Source organism: Tinamus guttatus, unplaced genomic scaffold (genome assembly GCF_059628265.1).
Source record: "Tinamus guttatus ecotype Peru unplaced genomic scaffold, ASM5962826v1 Tinamus_guttatus_pri_ptg000027l, whole genome shotgun sequence".
NCBI lineage: Eukaryota > Metazoa > Chordata > Aves > Tinamiformes > Tinamidae > Tinamus > Tinamus guttatus.
In genome coordinates, this window is record NW_028288561.1 from 2,804,762 (window position 1) to 2,825,300 (window position 20,539).

At 41.8% G+C, this 20,539-nt stretch overlaps 1 protein-coding gene across 1 annotated transcript in view; it reads right to left on the minus strand.

Moving 5' to 3' along the window:
* Positions 1 to 4,292: 4,292 nt before the first annotated feature.
* The window catches only part of BCAS4 (breast carcinoma amplified sequence 4), a 30,006-nt gene continuing 13,759 nt past the window's right edge, over positions 4,293 to 20,539 (minus strand). Inside the window, 2 exon segments of the mRNA XM_088527700.1 lie at positions 4,293 to 4,758; positions 4,760 to 4,811. Coding sequence (XP_088383826.1) covers positions 4,716 to 4,758; positions 4,760 to 4,811 — 95 coding nt within the window. The 3' untranslated portion in view covers positions 4,293 to 4,715.

Below are 20,539 nucleotides of genomic sequence, written 5' to 3' on the forward strand. Positions count from 1 at the left end.
ATTATAGAATTTTCTCGTTCTGAATATCCTTGACATGACAACAGATGAGAAATGTATTTCAGAGCCATTTTCTGAAATCTTTTAAGCTAAAAAGAAAAATCACACGCAAGAAACAAAGTTTGCAGCTACTAATTTTGACACCTTTTAGATCTGTATAAAAGTGTATTGTGTTGAAGCAGCACACAAACAAGAGTGCTGTGTTTTGGATATTTAGTTTTATCTTTAGTTAACACCAACAAGGTGTTGTATTCATTTATACCATCTAATATATGACACACTGTTGTAGTATGTATAATTTTGTGATCTTTATTTCCCTTTGTATTCTTCATTTAAGCATCTAAATAAATTGCTGTATTGTGCTTAATGTAAACATTTGCTTTATTACATGCAAGTACCACCTTCTCTGTTGTTAAATCGTGCTTTGCTACATCCCCTCCTTGAAAACAATCCACCTAGCATCTTTGTACTGCATACAAAGACAGGAGAAATCCTACAACACTAACTTACGCTGCGTTTAGTGTTGGAGGACACGAGTTTATCAAGTGGAAGGGCAGTGATCTGCCAGTTCCGTAGCCTGGAGACACAGAAAGCCAAGGAATGTTACCTGCACTTTTCATCCCTTTATACTTTTTAATCAATGAAGATCACTATAGATTAAATTACTGAGAACTGTGTGTCATTCAGAAAACACTTAAGTATTAAGGGGTAAATAAGGGTGAAGGTTTTCTGAATCTTGCTCTTTGAACATGAAAGAACACGCCTTGTAGAGGTAGAGCTATGGGTTTTTTTTCTTTGGCTTTACTTTGAAGTAATTTGAATGTACAGGCAGTGGATTCGTGATAGGTTTGGTCAAACCAGTCCTGCACTGCAGCAAGTGCAATAGTCAGTTACATAAGGAAAACCTCACTGAGATAAGGGAATGTAAACGTGATGAGAACAAAACTATTCTTAATTACAGCAACAGCTTTGATTTAGGAAGATAAAAATTTCAAAAACTGATCTGTGAAACTTATAGTAATGTTGGAGGAAATAGTTCTATTTTTAAATGTTTTAAACTGCAGGATTATTTGATGGATGCCTTGGGAAAAGATGTTTGCACCTGATTTCTAGTCAGTCTTGGGCAGATATAAAGTACACTCTCCACTAATACAGTGAAAAATCTACAATAGAAGCCAAAGACCAGAATACCTGTATGCCATCCTGCTGCGCAGCTGACTTTGGAAGGAATGTCCCTGTATTTTGTTGAATTAACTGTTGATTTGTGAACCATGTGTGTGAAACAGGAACAGAAAGCAGTTACCTCTAGCAGCTGGGTTAGACTTGTCTTCTTTCTTCCTTTTCCCCTTCACAGGGGGACGGGTACTTTAGTTCTCCTTTTTTTAACCAAAGGGAGAGAAGAGGACAAGCTGGACTGGCTCCCATTTTTGAGGTGAGCGGTAGCAGGTAAGTGTTGAACAGCAACACAGACAAGATGCGGTTGGTATTTCCATCAGCAGGGTGCCCTTGTGCTTCTCTGCTGGAACAGAAAACCTGGGCCTCACATCTCATTTTGTTAATAGGCATTTAAAGCTATTTCATTGAAAATAACTTCAAGTCAAGAGTTTCTTAGCTACCATTTATAGATGGCAATTGGGTGGAACTCTTTCACACCAAAAACTACCTCTTGGAAGCCCTAGAAAAGGGCAGTTGTTGCTAAGAGAACTTGGTTATAGTCTTTTCTGGGTGGGCTGTTCTGTTTCACAGTTGCTTACTGTCTGAATATGTACTACACTTAAATTCCTGGTTTGTTCCTTTTACTTATTTTTAAGATCCTAAGTTTTTTTTTAAAAAAAACTTTTTCTCCAAGCCCATGGTTCCCCAAGCTGCCTTCAGGTTGGCAGTTTTGTCCTCCTTGGTGGCTAAGGTAGCTCCCTCTAATTACAGCACAACTGCTACCACTATCTGCAGATCTGCATGGTATTTACCTCCGTACCTGGCAACTTCCTTCAGTACTGCAGGACCACGGACTGAATTTAACTCTATTCTCATGGAAACTAATGGAAATAGTAAGTCTGTAAACTATGAACTGTTTAGAAATGCATTATTTACCAGAAAAAAGAAATGCCTATGACAGGAAATGCCATTTTATGTAATGATTATTTTTTTTAAAATGGCCCTGCTTAACAGGAATGTAAGTAAGGATTGGGGACAGAGCAGGAAAAGCAAGGATTAAACATTACCATAAACTTTATAGTTTTTGAGAGATGTTGCTCAAAATCTAGATTTTTGACAACGCAAGAATTCCTTGCTGGATTTGAGGCTAACAACACTTAGTCACAAAGAGGAAGTTGTAAATGGCCTCATAAAACTAGAGGAACTTTAAAGCCAGTTTGGGTAGTCTTACCACTCCGTTAGAATTGATGGTGTGAGATGGAGGTTACCCCCTTGTCACAATTACTGAAGCTCTGTGGCAGAATGGTGGTGATGGGACAGCCGTGCTTCAGCCCAAGCTGAAAAATAAATTCTGCTGCTTTGTTCAGAAGGAGCCCCAGAAAATGGCTCAAGTCTCCAGGTTTTGTCCAGCACAACAGAGCAGAAAGATTATTAACCTAAACCTCTAAGGAATTTGTTCCAATTTACCTGAACTGAAGCAAAGTCCCGTGTTTCCATCTTAAACACTGCTGCCTGGAATCTGAAGGTTTAACAGGTGAGAAAGAAGGCATCACTAGCATGCACATGAGTTTTAGATACAGGACAGCTTTGAATAATGAGCTATAATAAATATAACTTGAATTTTGAACCAAAATAGCTGATGTTGGCAGGGATGGCTTGGGATTTTAGGAGCATTTGTGTTTTATACGACTCTTCTACTCTTGTTTTTATGGGTCTTTGTAGGGGTTTGTAGTAAATATAATTTTTAAGTTGTTTTCATTGAGCTGACCTTTTTTTAGTAAACTTCCCTGCCTCCCCTTCCCTCCTCCTCACTCCCTGAAGTGCAGGTCCAGCCCGTGAGCTCTCATCCAGCCCAAACACTTACTTTCCAGCAGGGAGACACCATTTTTGCTAAACTCCTGGTTTTCTAACAGCTGCATCGTCTGCTACTGCCACGCTTGATCTCAGCATTTTCCTGTGGGTACTGTGAATTAACTCTTGATTGGGATTTCTAGTCAATCAAAACTTCTACAAGATGTTCCAGAAACACCTGTGTTTAAGTTTTACTTCATAAACTCTTGAGCCTATGGAAAGTTCAAGCAACATTTAATGCTGCCATTTAATGCTGCAGCGTTTTTGTAGCAAGAACTTGCCAATTAAAAAATGCCTCGTTGACTTGTATTTCCAAGGCAAAACAGATACCTGAATATCCACAAAGTACTTCTTATAGAAACTTTCAACCATTCTTAGCACCGAAATAACAGACTTTAAATGTCTGCTAACATGGTTACAGTAAACAATTTACTATTTTCTAGCATGTATATTTCTAACACTGCTATGGCAAAGCTTAAACTAATCTTATTTCTATTTTAATCAGACAAAACACTTAGGCAAAGTGTGCATACTGCCTAAAGAACCTGATACTTTAGCAAACAGGTTGGTATAATCTGAGAATTTTGTCCCTTTCATAATTAACTTGCTTCTCTAATATTTGCTCCTTTGTAACAATCGATTACAATAAACTGCACTGGCAGAGCAGAGACAGTGGCTAAGTCTGTCCTTTATGCTCTATATTTTAATTTGCCTTTATCTTTCAGCATCATTCTCACTAGTAAATATGAAAAGGTTAATTCATTTCTGCATCAGGAAAGCCTTCGTCTCCATGGTTACTCAAAGCCATGTAGCTTTACTTTCACCATAAGCCTTTCTCTTTTTACAGAGTTTGCACTGGCTCCTCCATCTTTGCTTTGTTGCATACCTGTTTTTCTAACAAGAGCTTCTGCTTACTGCACTACATGCAAAGCTGATCATTTGAAACGCTGTATTTCAGAAGTGGTCTTGGCCAATACCCTTTACCCGGTGAGATTTCCTGTATATAAGGGTGACAAACATCATCTAAATTAAAGATATGACATTTTTCCTGATGTTCCTTATTTAAACAATCTGGTGCTTTCTGTTTCCCTAGACCTGTTTCACAGTTTAAAAAAAGCGGGGCCATGAACTATCCTACTTCTGGTTCTGGTGAAGTAATATCTCCATTATGAAACTTGCACTTCCAAAGATCTGTATCAGCTTTGCAGAAAGTTTGTTTATACCATTCAAGTTATCTAACACAACAGCTTTTATAACCTTATTCCTGTTTTGAAGAAGAATGCTGGAAGTTTCAAGCATGTGCAGTTTATTGAATTTCAAAATTGTGACACTGATTTCATGCTCAGTTGTAAAATCTAAACATTTATGAAGTATTAATACATTACATGACAGCTTTAACATGCTATACTGACAGCACTCCAACCTTCTGGTCAGCATAGGTATAAAAGGATTTTTAAAGTGCAAACAAAGTGAGTTCTTATACATTTTCTTCATAGATTTACTAAGTTTCTGGAGCACTAGAGTGATCAGATTGCAGAACAGATGTTCCAGGCTACATCTGTACCCATACTATGATCAGAAAGTTGAAGCTTCCCTTCAAGATGCTAACCACAGCTCTGAAATCTTAACAGTTGCTTCTTTCTGATGTTCAAGTACGAACCATAAGAACAACCTCAGGCAGCTCTGCCTAGAAAGCTGTTGGTAATCAAACCTTAGTGGTTTTGATACTTTATACCTACATAGTTCATAGGAAAAGTCTTCTGTTCTGTAGAGTTTAGGCAGATCACAGGAGTGTGCTGCTGATGGCTCTGAAACAAAAGCGGGAGAGAAATTAATCTCACTGTTAAAGAAGAATACATTAAATTCTTCATTCTGTGCACCAAATGAGGCAGAAGATGTAGAAAATGAAAGGGCTAGATTGAACATTTGGTAGCTCGCGGGCATGTCAGAAAAAAAAATGAGGAGCTTTTGTGGGAGCCTAATGTAAGCCATTGATGCCACCATAAAGGTGTAAGGCTGGAAACTGTGCTCGAATTCAAAACTGCTATTTTCTATGTTCTGTCAAAAGATACAATAGGCTCCAAATGGAAAATTTACGATGATTTCAAACTGTATAGCCCAACATCCTTCTTTAATGTTGAAACGTTAAGTTGCAATTCTAAAAACCTGCTTTATGACACTCTGCTTGCTCTGGCTCAGGAATATGTTGCTTGATTTCACAGCCTTGAACCACAAAAAGGTCTTAACGCCCCAGTTAAGTTGTAATGCATGACAGTGTTCAACATGCTCTGCAGGTTCCATCCTTGCTGAATCCAACAGAGAAAAAGACGTAACACCAGAATAAACGCCCCGAAGACTGCAGTGTTCATCTAGCATAGCAATGGTGCCTGTTTATTAACTGTTTTCTTTTTGTATATAAGGCAAAATGATCACCTAGATCTTTCACAGATATCAAGAGATATCTGTGAAAAAAGCAGCATCTCAGAAGTTACGTTTTAAAAAAAATCTATGACTGAAATCTATGACTCTTTTAAATCTATGACTAAAAGATTTTTTTTAATCTATGACTGTGGCTCAGTCACAACCACTGGAGAAGGGAAGGAGTCTGAATCAGTGGAGTAAACACCAGCAACAAAGGTTACTTCTGCAAAACACAAAGGAGGGAAAAAGAACAACGAAAACTACTGTAACAGTAGTCTGTGTTTACAGGGGAATAGTGAAGTTTTCATCACTTTCCAAAGCACTATCTTGACAAAGAGAAAATTGAAAAAAATCACCTTGATTTTCAAAATAAAATGACCTGTTCTCCACTTGGTGGAGTGGCTGCAAGAAGAGCACACAAGGCAGAGATACCATTATGGCTAATGGTAATTAAAATTAAAGTGCTGAGTAGCAAACTGCTTGTCCTGATCAAAGCAATCAAAGGAGCAGTAGCAAACATGAGGAAACAGTATCAATCCACATGACTAGGCAGTATTTTAGAAGGAAGGAATCTTTCTTTCACAGTGGTACAAATAGAGGGTTAAAAGACATGGGCCCAAGGAATCTCGGAGCTGTGCACATCACACAACGTGAAGATGAAATAATTCCTTTGTGGTCAGGCTGCTGCAAAACGTAAAGGAAAAATGATACGGTTGCTTGCCCAGAAGAAAAGGAAGGGGGACAGGAAATGGCTTGAAATTCCACCCAAAGCCTATTGAAGGAATGACAAGATAAAAGCTTAAGCAGTAACAAGTGGCTTTTCACCTCTAGCTCACTTGGATTCGTGTCTGCCACAGCCTAATAAGGGCTAGATTATGCCCTTGGAAAGGAGGGGCTCTCGTTCCTCACTGGGAGGGCATCCGCACCATAAACCGTAACCGCGAGTGGTGCTGACACAGCAGCTTCCTGGCGGCCACTGACCACGGGACTGAACCGAGCTCGGGTCTCAGCCACTCGGTAAAAGCCTCAGGGCGAAGCGGGGTCATTTTCTTGGCCTCGGCCAGCACGGAATATGGAAATTCTCGCTTCTAACCTCGCAGGTCCAGCGTGAGACAGCGGAGTGCAGTGCTGCAAATCCGCACCGTGCCTGAAGGATCCCGGCAGGGCTGGCAGGGAGCGGTCATCCTGCAGCCCGTCACTGGCATTAAGGTCACCCAACAATAAATCACATTTCAAAACTGAGAAGTTCACACTACACCAAGTATTTCAAGCCAGAGCACGTAGGAGGCCCCCCAGAATCCGCCCAGCCTGCCAAAGCAGGCAGAGATGGATCTTCTCAGCCTATCTGCTTTATTAGAGTTCCCAAAAAGGAAACTTCATGTTTAGGAAAGTCAGCAAAGCACCATCTGGAAACGGATCTCTGGTGGGATGCCCCCTACCACCACAGTCTTTCTCCCAAACTAGGAAACTACTAATTAACTTAAACTATAAAAGTCCCACTACAAGGGAATAATTTGAGGAAATGAGGACTACAGAAATTACCAAGGAACATAACATTTGGAAGGAAGAATAACAGGTCTAGCTGAATCTAGCTCAAATATCTAGAAGAAATAAAAAGATCAGAAGATTTTAGAGAGATTTTGAAAAATGAAGCACAATAACCATTCTGCACTTGCAGGCAAATAACAGAAGCTGCATGTAGAATCATGCCTCAAAGATTAAAGTTTCTCGGGGCAGCTTTAGATACTTCAGTCCATTAAATTCTACCAGGCAGCCAAGTTATCTAGGGAGACAAGTTGTGTGACATATTCTCTGAGGTGCTACAACCAGCCCTTGAGAAACACAGTGTGCAGCCCCTAGAAGCCAGGCCCCAGCTGATAAAGCAAAACATCCAAGAGCGCTAAGAACACGACCCATTTCAGAGCGTGGTGCTTATTTCTGACAGCTGCAACACAGCATTAGAACAGCAACGCTGGGTCGAAAGGTGCTCCATTGCAGGTTGTATCACATCCAGGAACCAGCTTGATCCACAGGCACTTGGCTTTACATCCTAGTGAAGGAACAGCTCGGCTGCATGTGCCTGCTTGTCCAGCTGCATTTTCAGAGCCTGGCGTAGGCAGCCTGCAGCACTGCAGCCTTGCAGTGACGGTGAGTGCGACAGGAACTCCTGTGCACAAGGAGCAGCTTCCCTGCCATCTAAGTACTTACAGGATGGGTCTGAACTCTGCTTTGCTACCTCCTCCATAATGCAGATGTGGGGCCACCAGCCCAGCCAGGCAGTTGCTGCAGCTTCTGCAGCTGAAGGAAGGGAGAGTAACAAAACGTTTTGTCTGCACTGCTGGACTCCAGTGCTGCCTCTGCCTGCGGTTCTTCTAGTCATGTTTCCAGTGCTCCTGAATCTAGTTATTTCACACCTGCCGCCTTTCACCTGAGGCAGCACTAAAATACCTTTCCCTTGACACTAGTAAGTATTTTTGCTCCTGTTGCTTTACAGAGAAAGACCTCCTAGCTTGCTGGAGTGGATCAGCACCACTGCCAGCAGAGAGAAAAAACAAAGCAGCCAAGATCACTTCTTCACAGACAGCGTGACAGCACCTGGAACTCTGATATGAAGGGGACAGGTGGATTTATAGGGAAGAAAAAGACAATATTCATGAAGCCAAGCAGCCTTAGAACTTGGCTGTCTAATAATTATTTACCAGGTTTGATCATTCTCACAGGTATTAAATAGTTGCTAGGTTCCAAGGCAGTAATTTCTTAAGAATGTTTTTAAAAGAATAACAAGACTTCTGCCTTCCATGACAATTCTGATCTCACTTTCATGGGGCTACAAACAGATGGGCTGAGTAGGGCAGCTTCTTCTGCCACCAAAGCAGCAACACTCCCATGACCCGTGCAGCTGCGCAAGGAATAAGCAAGGAACCTTGTGCCAAGGGTTCTCCTGAGCTAATCAAGGGAACTTCTCAACTACAAGAACTTCTCAAAAGCTTCTTCAAGCTTCTCAAAGTACTTTAACCAGCATCTTCGTTTAATTAGCAACTGCAAAATAGACTTAAGATGGAAGATTAATCCTAACAAAAGCCTTACAACCGAGGCAAAGAGGATAAATGATACGTCCCAACAGACAGCAAGTCAGGACGAAGCCCAGATTTAAATCAGGATTGAGAGAGGAATTCTGGCAAATCCTGTATCACTGGTTTAAACTTCACAGCCTACAGCCATCCTCCCCATTCCTCATCCAGAGATTATTCTTCTACCAAAATCATCATGAAGTGTGTCTCCATACCAAGGCCATACCAGTTTAAATCCGAAATGATGCGTGTTTGTGCCCTGAAGCCAAACATACATTGCCAAAGCTATGGTTGAGTTCTCCTCTTCAGGATCTAATGCAGTATTCCACACAACAGAGGAAGATCCAGTCAAGAATTTCAGCGAATTGGTAGAAACAAAACAAAAAAAACATAATCAAAAAAAAAAGAGTCCATGGAACCCAGTGAAGGCTTTTGAGAACCCTAAAGGAGCTGACATCTTTGCAAAGTTACTGTTACCTTAAAGGTCACAGCAATCAATCAGAGGAGATCCTTGATGTCTGAGAAAAGGCAAATGTCCCATTTAAATTCAAGAAGGTCAAGGGTAAAAACAAAGGGAATTACAGGATGTTCAGCCTAACCTCAGGCCCAAGAAAATATGAAACAAATCATCCTAGAATTCTTTTTGATCACTACAAGGAAAGGAGGTGACTGAGAACATTAAGCATGGATCCAGCAAGGCAAGTCATGGTGAGCGAAGCTAAGTGAAAGGTCTCTGCAGAAAAAGTGCTGGGGATCCTCATGGGCAAACAGCCCAGCGCGAGCCGGCCGCGCGCCCTGGAAGCTCACAGCAGTAGTAAATGAAGACAAGGCTACTTGCAGAGAGAGCTAAACTCTTCTCTGAAGAGCACATCAAAAGGACTAGAGGGAACGGATAACAACTACAACAAGAAAAATTCCATTTGGACATAAGGAAAAAATTCTATGCAATGAGGTGGTCAAAGACTGGAAGAAGTGCCCACAGAGGCTGTAAAACCTCTATTCCTGGAGATATTCAAAATTTGACTGGAAAAGACCTTAGGCAATCTAATTACCTTCAAAGTTGGCCCTGCTTTCAGGAGGGAATTGGACCAAATGACCTCCAAAAGTTCTAAGTTCTATTATTCAATGATTCTAACTGAGGCACAGAGGCAATAAATTACTTGAATTCTGCCTGTTTTCTTGATCCTGTTAACCCTGGGCTTGGAACTCAGCATTTCTGGGCTATTCATTCCATCCCCTAACTGCTGAGCAATTACCATGTGGTATTAGGGTTAGGTAGGTTTTGGTTAAGTAGGTTTTCTGCCTTCCTGCACAAGTTAAATTATAAGTTAAAAAAAAATGCAGTGCTGCACGCAAATTATCCACTGGTATCACAGGCTAATCAAAACCTGCAGAGTCCAAGTCTGCTACCATGTCTGTTACTACTGTACCTAATGTTTAAAAAAGAAAAAAAAAAGTCAATTTTCTCATTACTCCCTAATGCATTGCTTGCTGCCAGTCTCAGTGCAGCTCCTAGTCACATCCCCAAAGCTTCAAAACACTAAGATAGAATGGCTGGAGAACCTGAACTAGTCCTCTTTAGGACATCCTAGCTTTCAGTCTTCCTCCAGCAATGAGCTAAGGCATAAACACATACTCCCAAGCTATCAGTTCTAGATTTTTATGAGCTCTTATCTTCTCTAATTATTAATGCAGTGTCTGAGTCAAGCACATACAACACCAGCATAGTAATAGCCTCAAATTATAGGTCCCTCTGCAAATCAATTCATACCAACACATTTTCTCATCTAAGACATTTAAACTTTTGCAGTCTCTTGCACATGGAACAGCAGCTGAGATCCCCAGGGAACAACCCCAACTGCTTTCACTTTCTGGAGTAACACCACAGACAAGAGGTAAGCAAAAACAGTATTATCCATCTGAAGCATGAAGGCAGCATTATATTCAGAAGAGTCTGTAATTATAACGGGAATCAGATGAGGCTAATAGGAAATTAGATTAACCAGAGACAAGACAAAGCACAAGAACTCCTCTCTTGACCTCTCTCTTTAACTTGGTGGATGATTCACTCTGAGTCTACAATAGCAGCCAGGTCAAGGAGAGAGTCTGCTCTACAACCTGGCTCCTTCTTTCATTATTGCTGTAATAAAGAACACTCTGAAAACCCCTTGCCTGAGACTATGAACAAGCAATTGGAAAGTATGGATCTGAGACAGAACTGAATTCAATGCAGCTACTACACACCCTGTCAGTCCCAGCTTGTATCACAGCAGAGGGTCAACGCAACCCAGGTGCAGGGTTTAGCAGAACTGTCAAATTTTTCAAGATTTGTATCACTGCATTCCTTTACTGATGTAATGGACGATGTAAGGGATGTAATAAAGTAGCACTGATGTACTACTGGAGAAAGGCAGTCCTCCCAGGTGCACCCCCCTGTTCAGTGCTGTCCACAAGCGTGATGAGGCGCATGTGGCCAGATACCAGGGAGCTGAATACCAGACCCCTGGAACTGGCCTCCTGCAAGTGCACAAACCTTTAACAATTCTCCTTCGAGCTCGATGAGCCAACCAGATTTTCACCGACCTGGAATTTCGCCCCCTAGATCCTAATGTGGCAGTCTGGAATCAAGGATGCTGTAGGAGACTGCATCAAAAGACTTGTTAAATACAACGTACTTGATACCCACTGCTTTCTTCTCATCCACAGTCATATCATGCTTGAGAATTCACAATCAGAACAAACAATGTTTCTAAATGAGAAATAATGTCAGAAAAAGTTTCACGAAGTATTAAAGCAGGTACTGATCCTACTACATTTCCACTTCAGACAATAGGAACTGAAAATATTCAGTGCTTTGGAGAACCTAACCTCCACAGATAATAGAAACTTGGCAACAGGAACGGAAATGTGTGTGTGCACACATATGAACTGGCAAAATACACAACATTCTAATGCTCAAGTGGAAGGTATCCAGAGAAGGAGACAAACTCGCTCACCCACAAGTCACAGGAGATGGGAAATAACACTGAGTTTCCAAGGCTGATACAGCAGGAAACAAAGATCAATGAGGTTTGGCTTGTATGTCAACTTCTAGTCAGCAGCTGTGATGTTATTCTACAGCAGTACAAGAAGAAATCTGTCCACAAATACAAGAATAGCCTGGGTGCCTACACTGTCGAATCAAAGCTTAGTAAGTTGTCTCCAGCTGAGAGCAACAGCTGATGCTTAGAGTCTAAAAACAGGGAAGTATAAAATACTGCTGTATTGAATACTGACCCAGCCTACAGGAATTTGCAGCTTAGAGATTCCAGAACTAGAAAATTTAAAGCTGCTAAATGACTTTGTTTCACTGAGCTTAACATTCAGACATTTTTCATTTACAAATGTGACCACAGGCTTCAGTGACACTGCATGAAAATGAAAATCTTGTTTCGACCTACCTCTTAATAACTTCATTTGTTGTCCCAGAGTTTTTGCTCCAAGAGAGGGCAAATAATTTCTGTTTAATCTCTCAAGCAGCGTCAGACTTTGGAGAACTCTAATGTATAATTCCTAAGTGTGGAAAAGAAGCAACCAAAGTCACAGTCTGTTTAGCTTTTCTCAAAGGGCAGTAGTTCCATACTTTTGCATCATCTCTGTTGCTGTTCCAGATGCCATCTCTAGTTTTGCTGAACTAGGACCAGTACAGCCCACCATATTAAGGATGAACTTACGGATTTTCACAGTGTCACAAAGAAGACATATTTTCTTTCTTGATATTTTTCCTAATAATTCTTAACATTCAACTTTTCTTTTATGCCTACTACTGACGAAGTGAGATGACAGTTTTCATGAAGCCATCTGTGATAGGTTCAGGATCTCTTTCTTGGGTTAAAAACGCTAGTTCAGAAACCAATAGGGTATGTATAAGGCTCGCTCATATCACCCCATCTGCCTCACCTTATATTTATTTACATTTCATTTCAGCTACGAATCTTTCCCCTCAGTCTCTCAATGTCGCAAGGTCTGTCTACAGCTCTCTGCAGTTGGCATCCACGTCTGTTGATCTCTAAATAACTTCATCAACAAGTGTTCTCACCTCTGTGTGCCTCCTTTCCTACGTCATCTGTGATCACAGGGCAGCATGCTGGAGATGGAGCTCCAGCAGCTCAAAGGCTTCCTTGGGATTTCTTCCTAGCTCCTGGCTCGGGAGCAGAGACACATCTCGGCACCCCGTGCTTTGCAGGCCCGTTGGGAGCAGCAACTTCTAGCAGCATGACACAGTGCTTCACAGGGAAAAGGCACAGCCCAGCTGAAAAATAGTAAAATAACTGCATCGTAATGTCACAGATACAGAGTTCCATTCCTTTTCTCTGTTTTAATATAAAAAGAAATACAAAGTTTTTGTGGGAACTGATACCAAAAATCATTCTTAAGGACTGTAAGTTACCATAATACTTAGGTTTTACTATCTCATGTGTCTCAGTAGAAGAATGCTTTGGAAATGAGAGAGTTAAAAGTGAATGTTTGGGGGTAGATGGCAGTAGCATGGATTAAACAGACTTTTCTGGAAGAGACACTGTGAATGGCTCCCCTTCAAAACAGCAAAGTTTGGTCAACTACCAATGAATAAAACACTGTGTGCGTGACGGTGCGAAGGGAAGGTGCATCCTGGCTGCTGGTGCTGTGCAGGGGCTGAGCGCACGGAGCCACCAGGGTGACCTGGCTGGGCTCAGCTCAGCTTGGCCTCCAGGATGACTCTGGCTGGGTCAGGCCATGCTGCTGGGGTGACTGTGTCACATTTGAGATCCCAGCAAATCTGAACAGCCTGGGCAACACTTGTAGGCCTGGGGATTTAAGCCAGAGCAGCCTAGCAAAGAGCACGCACCAATCGCTGGCAGCATTACTGCTACTCCAGGAAGAAAGCCCCTTCCGTAATAACTATTTTACAGCACACCAGCTGGGCTTTCTGTAGCATTTCGCCATTCAGATGAATCACAAAACCAAGGGCAAACACGTTATCTTCATACCTATCCCCATCCAGCCCAAAGTCATATTGACACAGGGACTCCACGACAAAACGAACACTAGAGGATCTCTAAAATATCTGCACTGAATATAAACATCTTATGAAATGTGTTTTTAGCTGTGCCCCGAAGCAGGGGCTGACTGGCTGCCAGTCATGCCGGCCATCCCTCCGGGGGGGGATACAAGGTCCAGGGAGGAAGGCCGGCTCCCGCGCTGCCGCGGAGCACCTGCCCCTGGACACACACTCACCTGGCTGCTCTGACCGGGGCCTGAGGAAGCTCCTCGTGCTAGAGGCCCTCCTGAAAGGGACGGTACGTCCCCGCCAGTGTGACGGCACGGGACACACCAATGCAATTCATTTGGTCTTAGCTGGCAGCTTCGGTGTCACCGCTCAAGCCCCAGGCGAGAGGAGGACGGTGCCCTCGTCAAAGAGGAACTTGACCTTCAGCCCTGATCAACTCAAGAGTTATTAAAGTGAGCAATGTATTTGTGAAAGGCCCTAACAAAACACAAATCCACAATTTTCAGAAACTCAGAGACTAGCTCCAGAAATATCAACTCAACCTTTAAAACATACCATTTTGGCACAAGCGGCTCAAACACTAAAATACATTAACTCTTTCCACGCTCACTGATTGCTAGACAAGGAGTACTAGTTTACAAGTCCAGAAGATGGGTGGGTAGCTTTGACAAGCTGAGCATTACATGTAGACAGGGATTGGTTGTGTAAAAGCACTAATGTATGTATATGATGCCTAACCACCAGCAACCAATATTTACTTTGCTTCTTTTTGTGCAAGCAGCTCTGGGAGCTTGCTCAGCTTCAAAAGTAATTAGGTAGATAGCATGCAGCATGGTAGTAAGTCTTACACACAAACTGGAAAATACTCTGAATTTGATCATACTATTCTAAGCAGTTTTACTGCCAAATGTGGGCTTATTTATATACAGCAGCCTACTTAATAGCTTGCATTCATATTTCCAAAGCAAGCACACAGGCAGACCACACAAAAATATGGAAATGTTGCCTGATTCACTGCATAAAACTGTATTTACTTTTCAAATCCTTGCCTAAGGTTTATGAACACGCAATAGAAATAAAACTGCAAACTACATGGCTAGACTATGGAGCTACTAATACGGCATGCTATTCTCCGCATTGTTCAATGCTGTGTCACCCATATACAAGAGAAAGCTGTGCACTATCTAATATTCTACGTTCTGCTTCTCTTTTCAGTTTCATATTAATGGCAGAAATACTAAAATTGGTCTAAGGGGAAAAAAAACACAAGCTCCGTGTCTAGAAGCCTCCTGTTTTCCTCGATTACTCCTAAAAGATCCCTTTAGTGCTGAACCTCAGCACATACCATCAAATATTTCAAGTGGAACAAATTCATTAACTTGTAAACACTACTTAACTAACTGAAAGCCAATGACAGAAAGGCAGAGCACTGTTTAAATCAACTTCAGGCAGGCACTGCACTTCATGTGTTAATACTTACCATCTGCTCGCGGTGCATTTTTTTACCTCAAGAAAAAAAAAGTGACTGCTGAGTAAAGGCACTTCAAAAAATGAAAGAGGAGAAACCTGGCCTCACTCAGCCATAAACGCAGGGTTTATTTTTTACACACAGACGCACACACATACAACCAGAGAACAGAACCTCAGTAAAACAGCCTTTTGAGCCCTTGCTGCTTTGTAATAGCTGCAGTAGGAAATTTAAAAGATAAAGGAAAGTGCCTGTGCATGTTTGGTACTCCAGACAGCAAGAAATTTGCCTCAGGGAGAAAGGCAGTGTAAAGAAGAGGGGGAAGGGCTGGGAGACGTGAGCAGCAGGGAGTGCAGCAGGAGCGCGGGGCGCGACGGCTCCTGAGGCTGCAGCCGGCAGAGCCCCTTCCGCAGCCCCTCCGCTGCATCCCGCACCTTTACCCCCATGGCCCGGCCCACGGCTGGAGGATGCTACAATATTGCGATGCCGGGTTTTGTTTCAGCCGTGGCTGAAGTTGTATTTCATTTAACGTCCAGTATGTTTCCAGCAATGTTCCTAAAAAGCACTCGCGTCTCTCAGTGATGCAAGCAGAAAGACATTTGCTGTGGAAGCGAGGTCACCAAGGAAGAAATATTTCCAAAGTTATCTGCCAAAACGTTCTGATTATGTGGTGACAACAAAAAAGAAAAAAAAAATCCTCAGAGTTGCTTTTATGTCTTTTAAAAATGGTGTATTTTAAATGGGTGTTTATAAAGAAAGCATCTAAAAGAACTCCGGTGGCCTGACATTTACCATCAGTGTGCAAGATGCAGTGAACAGCAGCAGGGCAACAGTCTTGATCTAGAAGTGCAAATTCAACAGCAAGTTTCCCTAGAGAGGCTGTCATGAAGAGAAGCAGACGTGGTGACGGTCCGCGAGGTGGGATCCTATTCCCTGGAAACTGGACAAAACCTTTCAGCAGAGTCACCGCACGGGAACCGTGCGTGAGCCCCGGCTCCAGTACCTGCCCCTGACTGAAATCAACTCAGTGCACAATATCTGAAACTCTCTTCTGTTTGAAGAACCCTTTCATCCATCTCCCATCACTAGTCCCCAGAAATATTTTACTTTCTTACAACATAGCTTTGTTTCTTTGAATATCTCCTAAGTATATTCCCAATATTACCTAACAGCATTAGCATTTGGTAAAATGTTATTAACTGATGGAGTTCTATTCCTGATGACTGGAACTATTCAAAACAAACAAAACACTGCGGTCATAGCCAGAGTGAACAAATGTCAGTCTATGCTGCACTCTACTAGAAAAACACAGGAGCAGGATAGTATTCATCCACAAATACTTAAACATAAGAAATTCTTTACAGTGCAAAAAAAACCTATCTGGGCCCAGATCCCTTCTGCTTAAAACTCACGCTGTCTTACTTCCACACTAGATCCATCTTTCCACTCCACAAAGGAGCAGCCCAGGTGTTTCTTGAATTCGCTTAGTATTTCCAATCCTTCAGTCATTCCCACTTTAATGAAATCCATATGTTTAAGTATTACTGTCCTTAGTTCCTTCCTTACTGCCCTTTTCCTGAGATTTGCATTCATTTTCTGAATAACCTCCTCTGCACTAAAAAGAAATCTCACAACTTTTATTAGCCTCTTTCCTAATTTTGAAAACTACTGTGAAAATTAGTGATGAAATGACTGAGAAAATGATTGTTTTACTTTGGACAGCTTTGATGCTGGGAAAAGATGATGTGTGTTTCTCCTATTACAGCATGATATTTCTGTTTTCAGAAGTATACTGGACCAAGAGTACCCCTTGTGCAAATACCCACTTAAGAGCTACTTGAAGAATGTTTTCCACAGGCTGCATATGTTAAATTGAAGGCTCAAGGCGAGGACTGCTTACATGAGGACAGCTGCAGTGATTTTCAACTCCAGTTGAATTTCCTGCTTCTTTTTCTAGTGCTCCTGCCCGCCAGAGGAAGAACTGCTAAACCGCCCCAGCTAAGAGCCCAGCATATTAAAGAAAACTAAGCTTGGTTTAATTTTACTTCAACACATCAATAACCAGTGCTTCAAGAGCTGCTTCAAAACTCAGACTGTAATCTTCATGAGAGGAGTTTGGTATCACTTCACCCATGGGACTTCTAGTATGCCTATTTCTCATTATTGCCCTGTAATATGGGTATTTATTCGAAACGCATTTACATTTATGCATGTTCCTGGATGAGTACGGCTCTTTAAAAAAGAGGTTCTCAAAAAACCTAAGCTAAGAAAGCAGGAACAAACACAAAGACAAGAGCAGACACTCAGGCAAATGAGTCAGAGCAGGCAATTCGGATCCAAAAGATGACTTCTATGTGTAACAGTTTCATGGATGGAAAGGCAGTGGCACTGAACCTAAACCAAGAGTTTTGAAAGGTGGTGGGTGTCCAAGCAGGAACGAGCAGGGAGGCAGCGGGACGCGTGTGACGCGGGGAAGGGCGGGCAGGAAGGCAGTAATGAACTCCAGCAGCAGCCCCGCCGCGGGGCCACAGGAGAATTCCAGCTTTACCAGGAGCAAGGAAGCACAATACGCATTTTTCAGAAGAAAAACTGCCTGTGCAAGAATTCCAATATCTTCTAATTGGTTTTGCTTATCCCAGACAATGTGGAAAACAGGCAATTAAGTAAAACCACTGATATTTTTTGTTGGTTTTGTTTGTTTAAGAATGATTTGCAAATTAAGTACTAAGGTGTGTTCTTTTTGAAGGAAAAGTATAATTTATTATGAGATTTCCCTGTACCCAGTCTCCATGTCATGCTTATTAAAAGGGAAAAAAGACCAAATTTCTCCAATATCAGACTACATCTTTACCGTCTAACTTGCACACAAATTACCTCAATTACCTTAATGAAAACTAAGATTCAGACTGATTTCACAAACAGTACATTTTGGTAACTGTTTTTGTGTAGACAGCTATTAGCACTTATGGCTAACTTTATCTGAAAATATTTATGCAGGATCAAGATAATTTTTTTTCTCCAGATGCCCTTCATATTTCAGTCATCCTACTCTATGAAAATACTTCCAAAACAGTCATAAAAATAACCTGATTTATAGCGACGGGTGCTGCTGTTTAAATTTAGAATAATCTGAAGATTCACAAGATAGAACATGCTCTGTATTGTACAAGCCAAATCAGATTAGAAATTCCTTCCCAACATTTCCTCATGCCAGCTTCACTCAAACTTTAGAATCAAAATTACCCTGTGTGGAATGTTTGGAGTGAGAATTTTTCTATTTATTGATATTTCCTTGGATCTTATATGAGTTTATTCAGTTACAAAATGTATGTACACTCACCAGTTTCTGAAAAGTCATGTCTTTACTGTAATACTTTAAAAAAGGCCTTCAGGTGAAAAGTCCAATATATTGTGTAATGACACTTCAAAAGTCTCATGGAGAGGAAGTCTGCTGTGCTGTAGGTTTACGGTACAACCCCGACACAGTCATTTTATTTCTGTATGCCTCAAGTCCCCACGAGCAGGTATTTCCTTTTGCCCACCCTTTACTTGGCTGGAAAGAAACACCCAGAAAGCTGTCTGAGCCTGGAACTATTGTCAATCATGTGCTTGAAGATTAGCACCCTGATCTGAGTTAATCCACCTAGACCCTGCTACGAATTTTAAAAAAGTAAAACGTCTGGAAATAGAAAATCAGTTAAAAGGTGCTTTTTTGATGCAAAATTAAGAATATGCACAAAATCAACACACAAAATATTGCTTTTGTCAGAGACCACAATTTCTGCAGACATTCCTCTGATGAGACGCTATTACTAAAGTGCATATTATACAGTTACAGCAATAAGGAGGAGCATACCACGCTGTGGAGACAATAATCCACAGAAATACGGTAAAACAAAATCCTAACAAGTTCACCACAGCCAGGGCTAGCAAGAACATAATCTCTCAGAGGACTACAATCCATCTGAAACGTTTAACTCCAGCATTATGTAATTCACAGTACGTTTCTGCATCTCAGCTTTGCATTTAAAATTTAGCTAAAACATAAATTGAGGAAGAAGGTATAACCCAGGAAATCCTGAAACAGGGAAAACAGATATCCTTCACTGGCAAAGCAGAAGAGTTTAATTATTCTGGGAAAGCGTGGCTAATATCTCTTGCCAGCAGAGGTGTGACATACCTCTAACAAAGAAACTGGATGTAATGAGAAAAATCTGCTAAGAAATGGACTCAGCAATCCCCTTCACAACATACTGCTCTGCTGGCCCTAGGGCACTCAGGCTACAGTCACAGCAGCCAAGTTTTTGCGTTTTCTGTTTATTAGTTCAGAGATTTTTTAAGAATCTAGGGCAGCACATCACAGGCTTATGAACAGAGGACTGAACCACTAGGATGAGGAGCGGTGCTAGCATTTCACACCCGTTGTTTTGCCGCGACGAGCGCGCGCAGCCTGTTTAATAGCAGATATAATGGCATGGAGCCACGTATGAAAGACAGAAACGTAAGCCCCTAGACAAACAGAGAATGTGATACAACTCGAGATATTTTTATTGCCCCAGTAAACAGGTCAGTGCAGATCTGAAATTTGTAACATACAAATGCTTAAATCAATAGTGCAAAGCCCTAACATTTCTTACAGCAGCAGCCAAAGGAACAGGAAAATCAGAGGGTGAAGAGACATTTCCCTCTTACTTTCACTGCAGCAGCTAATCCCTTTTCTGCAGCTAATTCACTTCATCTCTGCACAGAGCAATGTTATATAAAACATTTCTAAAGCAAGATTTTTTTTTCTGCCTTTCAAGACCCAGCATCAAAGCCTCGTAAGCCATGTACTGCAGAATGTATTTAAAGCTCAACAATACCAACCAATAGTCACTGAAACTAAACTGGGAGGGAGGAGCTCTCGATGTGCAGAGGCTGCATTTCTTTCAGGCCCACATCATATTAGCTTACAGAAAGGCAGTATTTTGCAAGTTCTTATATCCACAGTTAGAAGCTTTCCCCGGTGAGGTGAAATTAGAGTCTAAAAGCAACTTGACAGAAAGGATAGGAGAGCACTTAGGCAAGCAAGTTTTCTGACAAATCATTTTTTTCCCCCCAACAGCTTCTATTTATTCACTCAATTTCAGTATTGGAATTTTACAACAGAAATTGGCTCAGTCCCTTTCAAAACAGAAAGGGCTTTAGTCTCTCCAGCGAGGAGTCAGAAGCCAATCGCAGTGTTGACTGAAAAGAATTTGGGTGGTTGCTTTAACTTGCTTGTTGCATAGGAGCTGGGGGATTTTCTTCTTTCCCGCCACCACGTCAGCATAATGGTTCAGGTAAAAGCTGATGTCCCCCTTCTGCGGCACCTGTGTAGTCCATGAGACTTTGAACCAGCTGCTCTCTGCCAAGGAGGCCGCTGCCCATTTTCCAAAGCTGTCTTCCTGAACACAGAACCACTCTGATCCTCCCCAGGGCTCCCAAGCAGCTCACGGCTCATGTCCACATGGGAAGGGGCTGAGATCAGGCACGGCCACAGGCAACAGCACTCAGCCCAACTGAGAA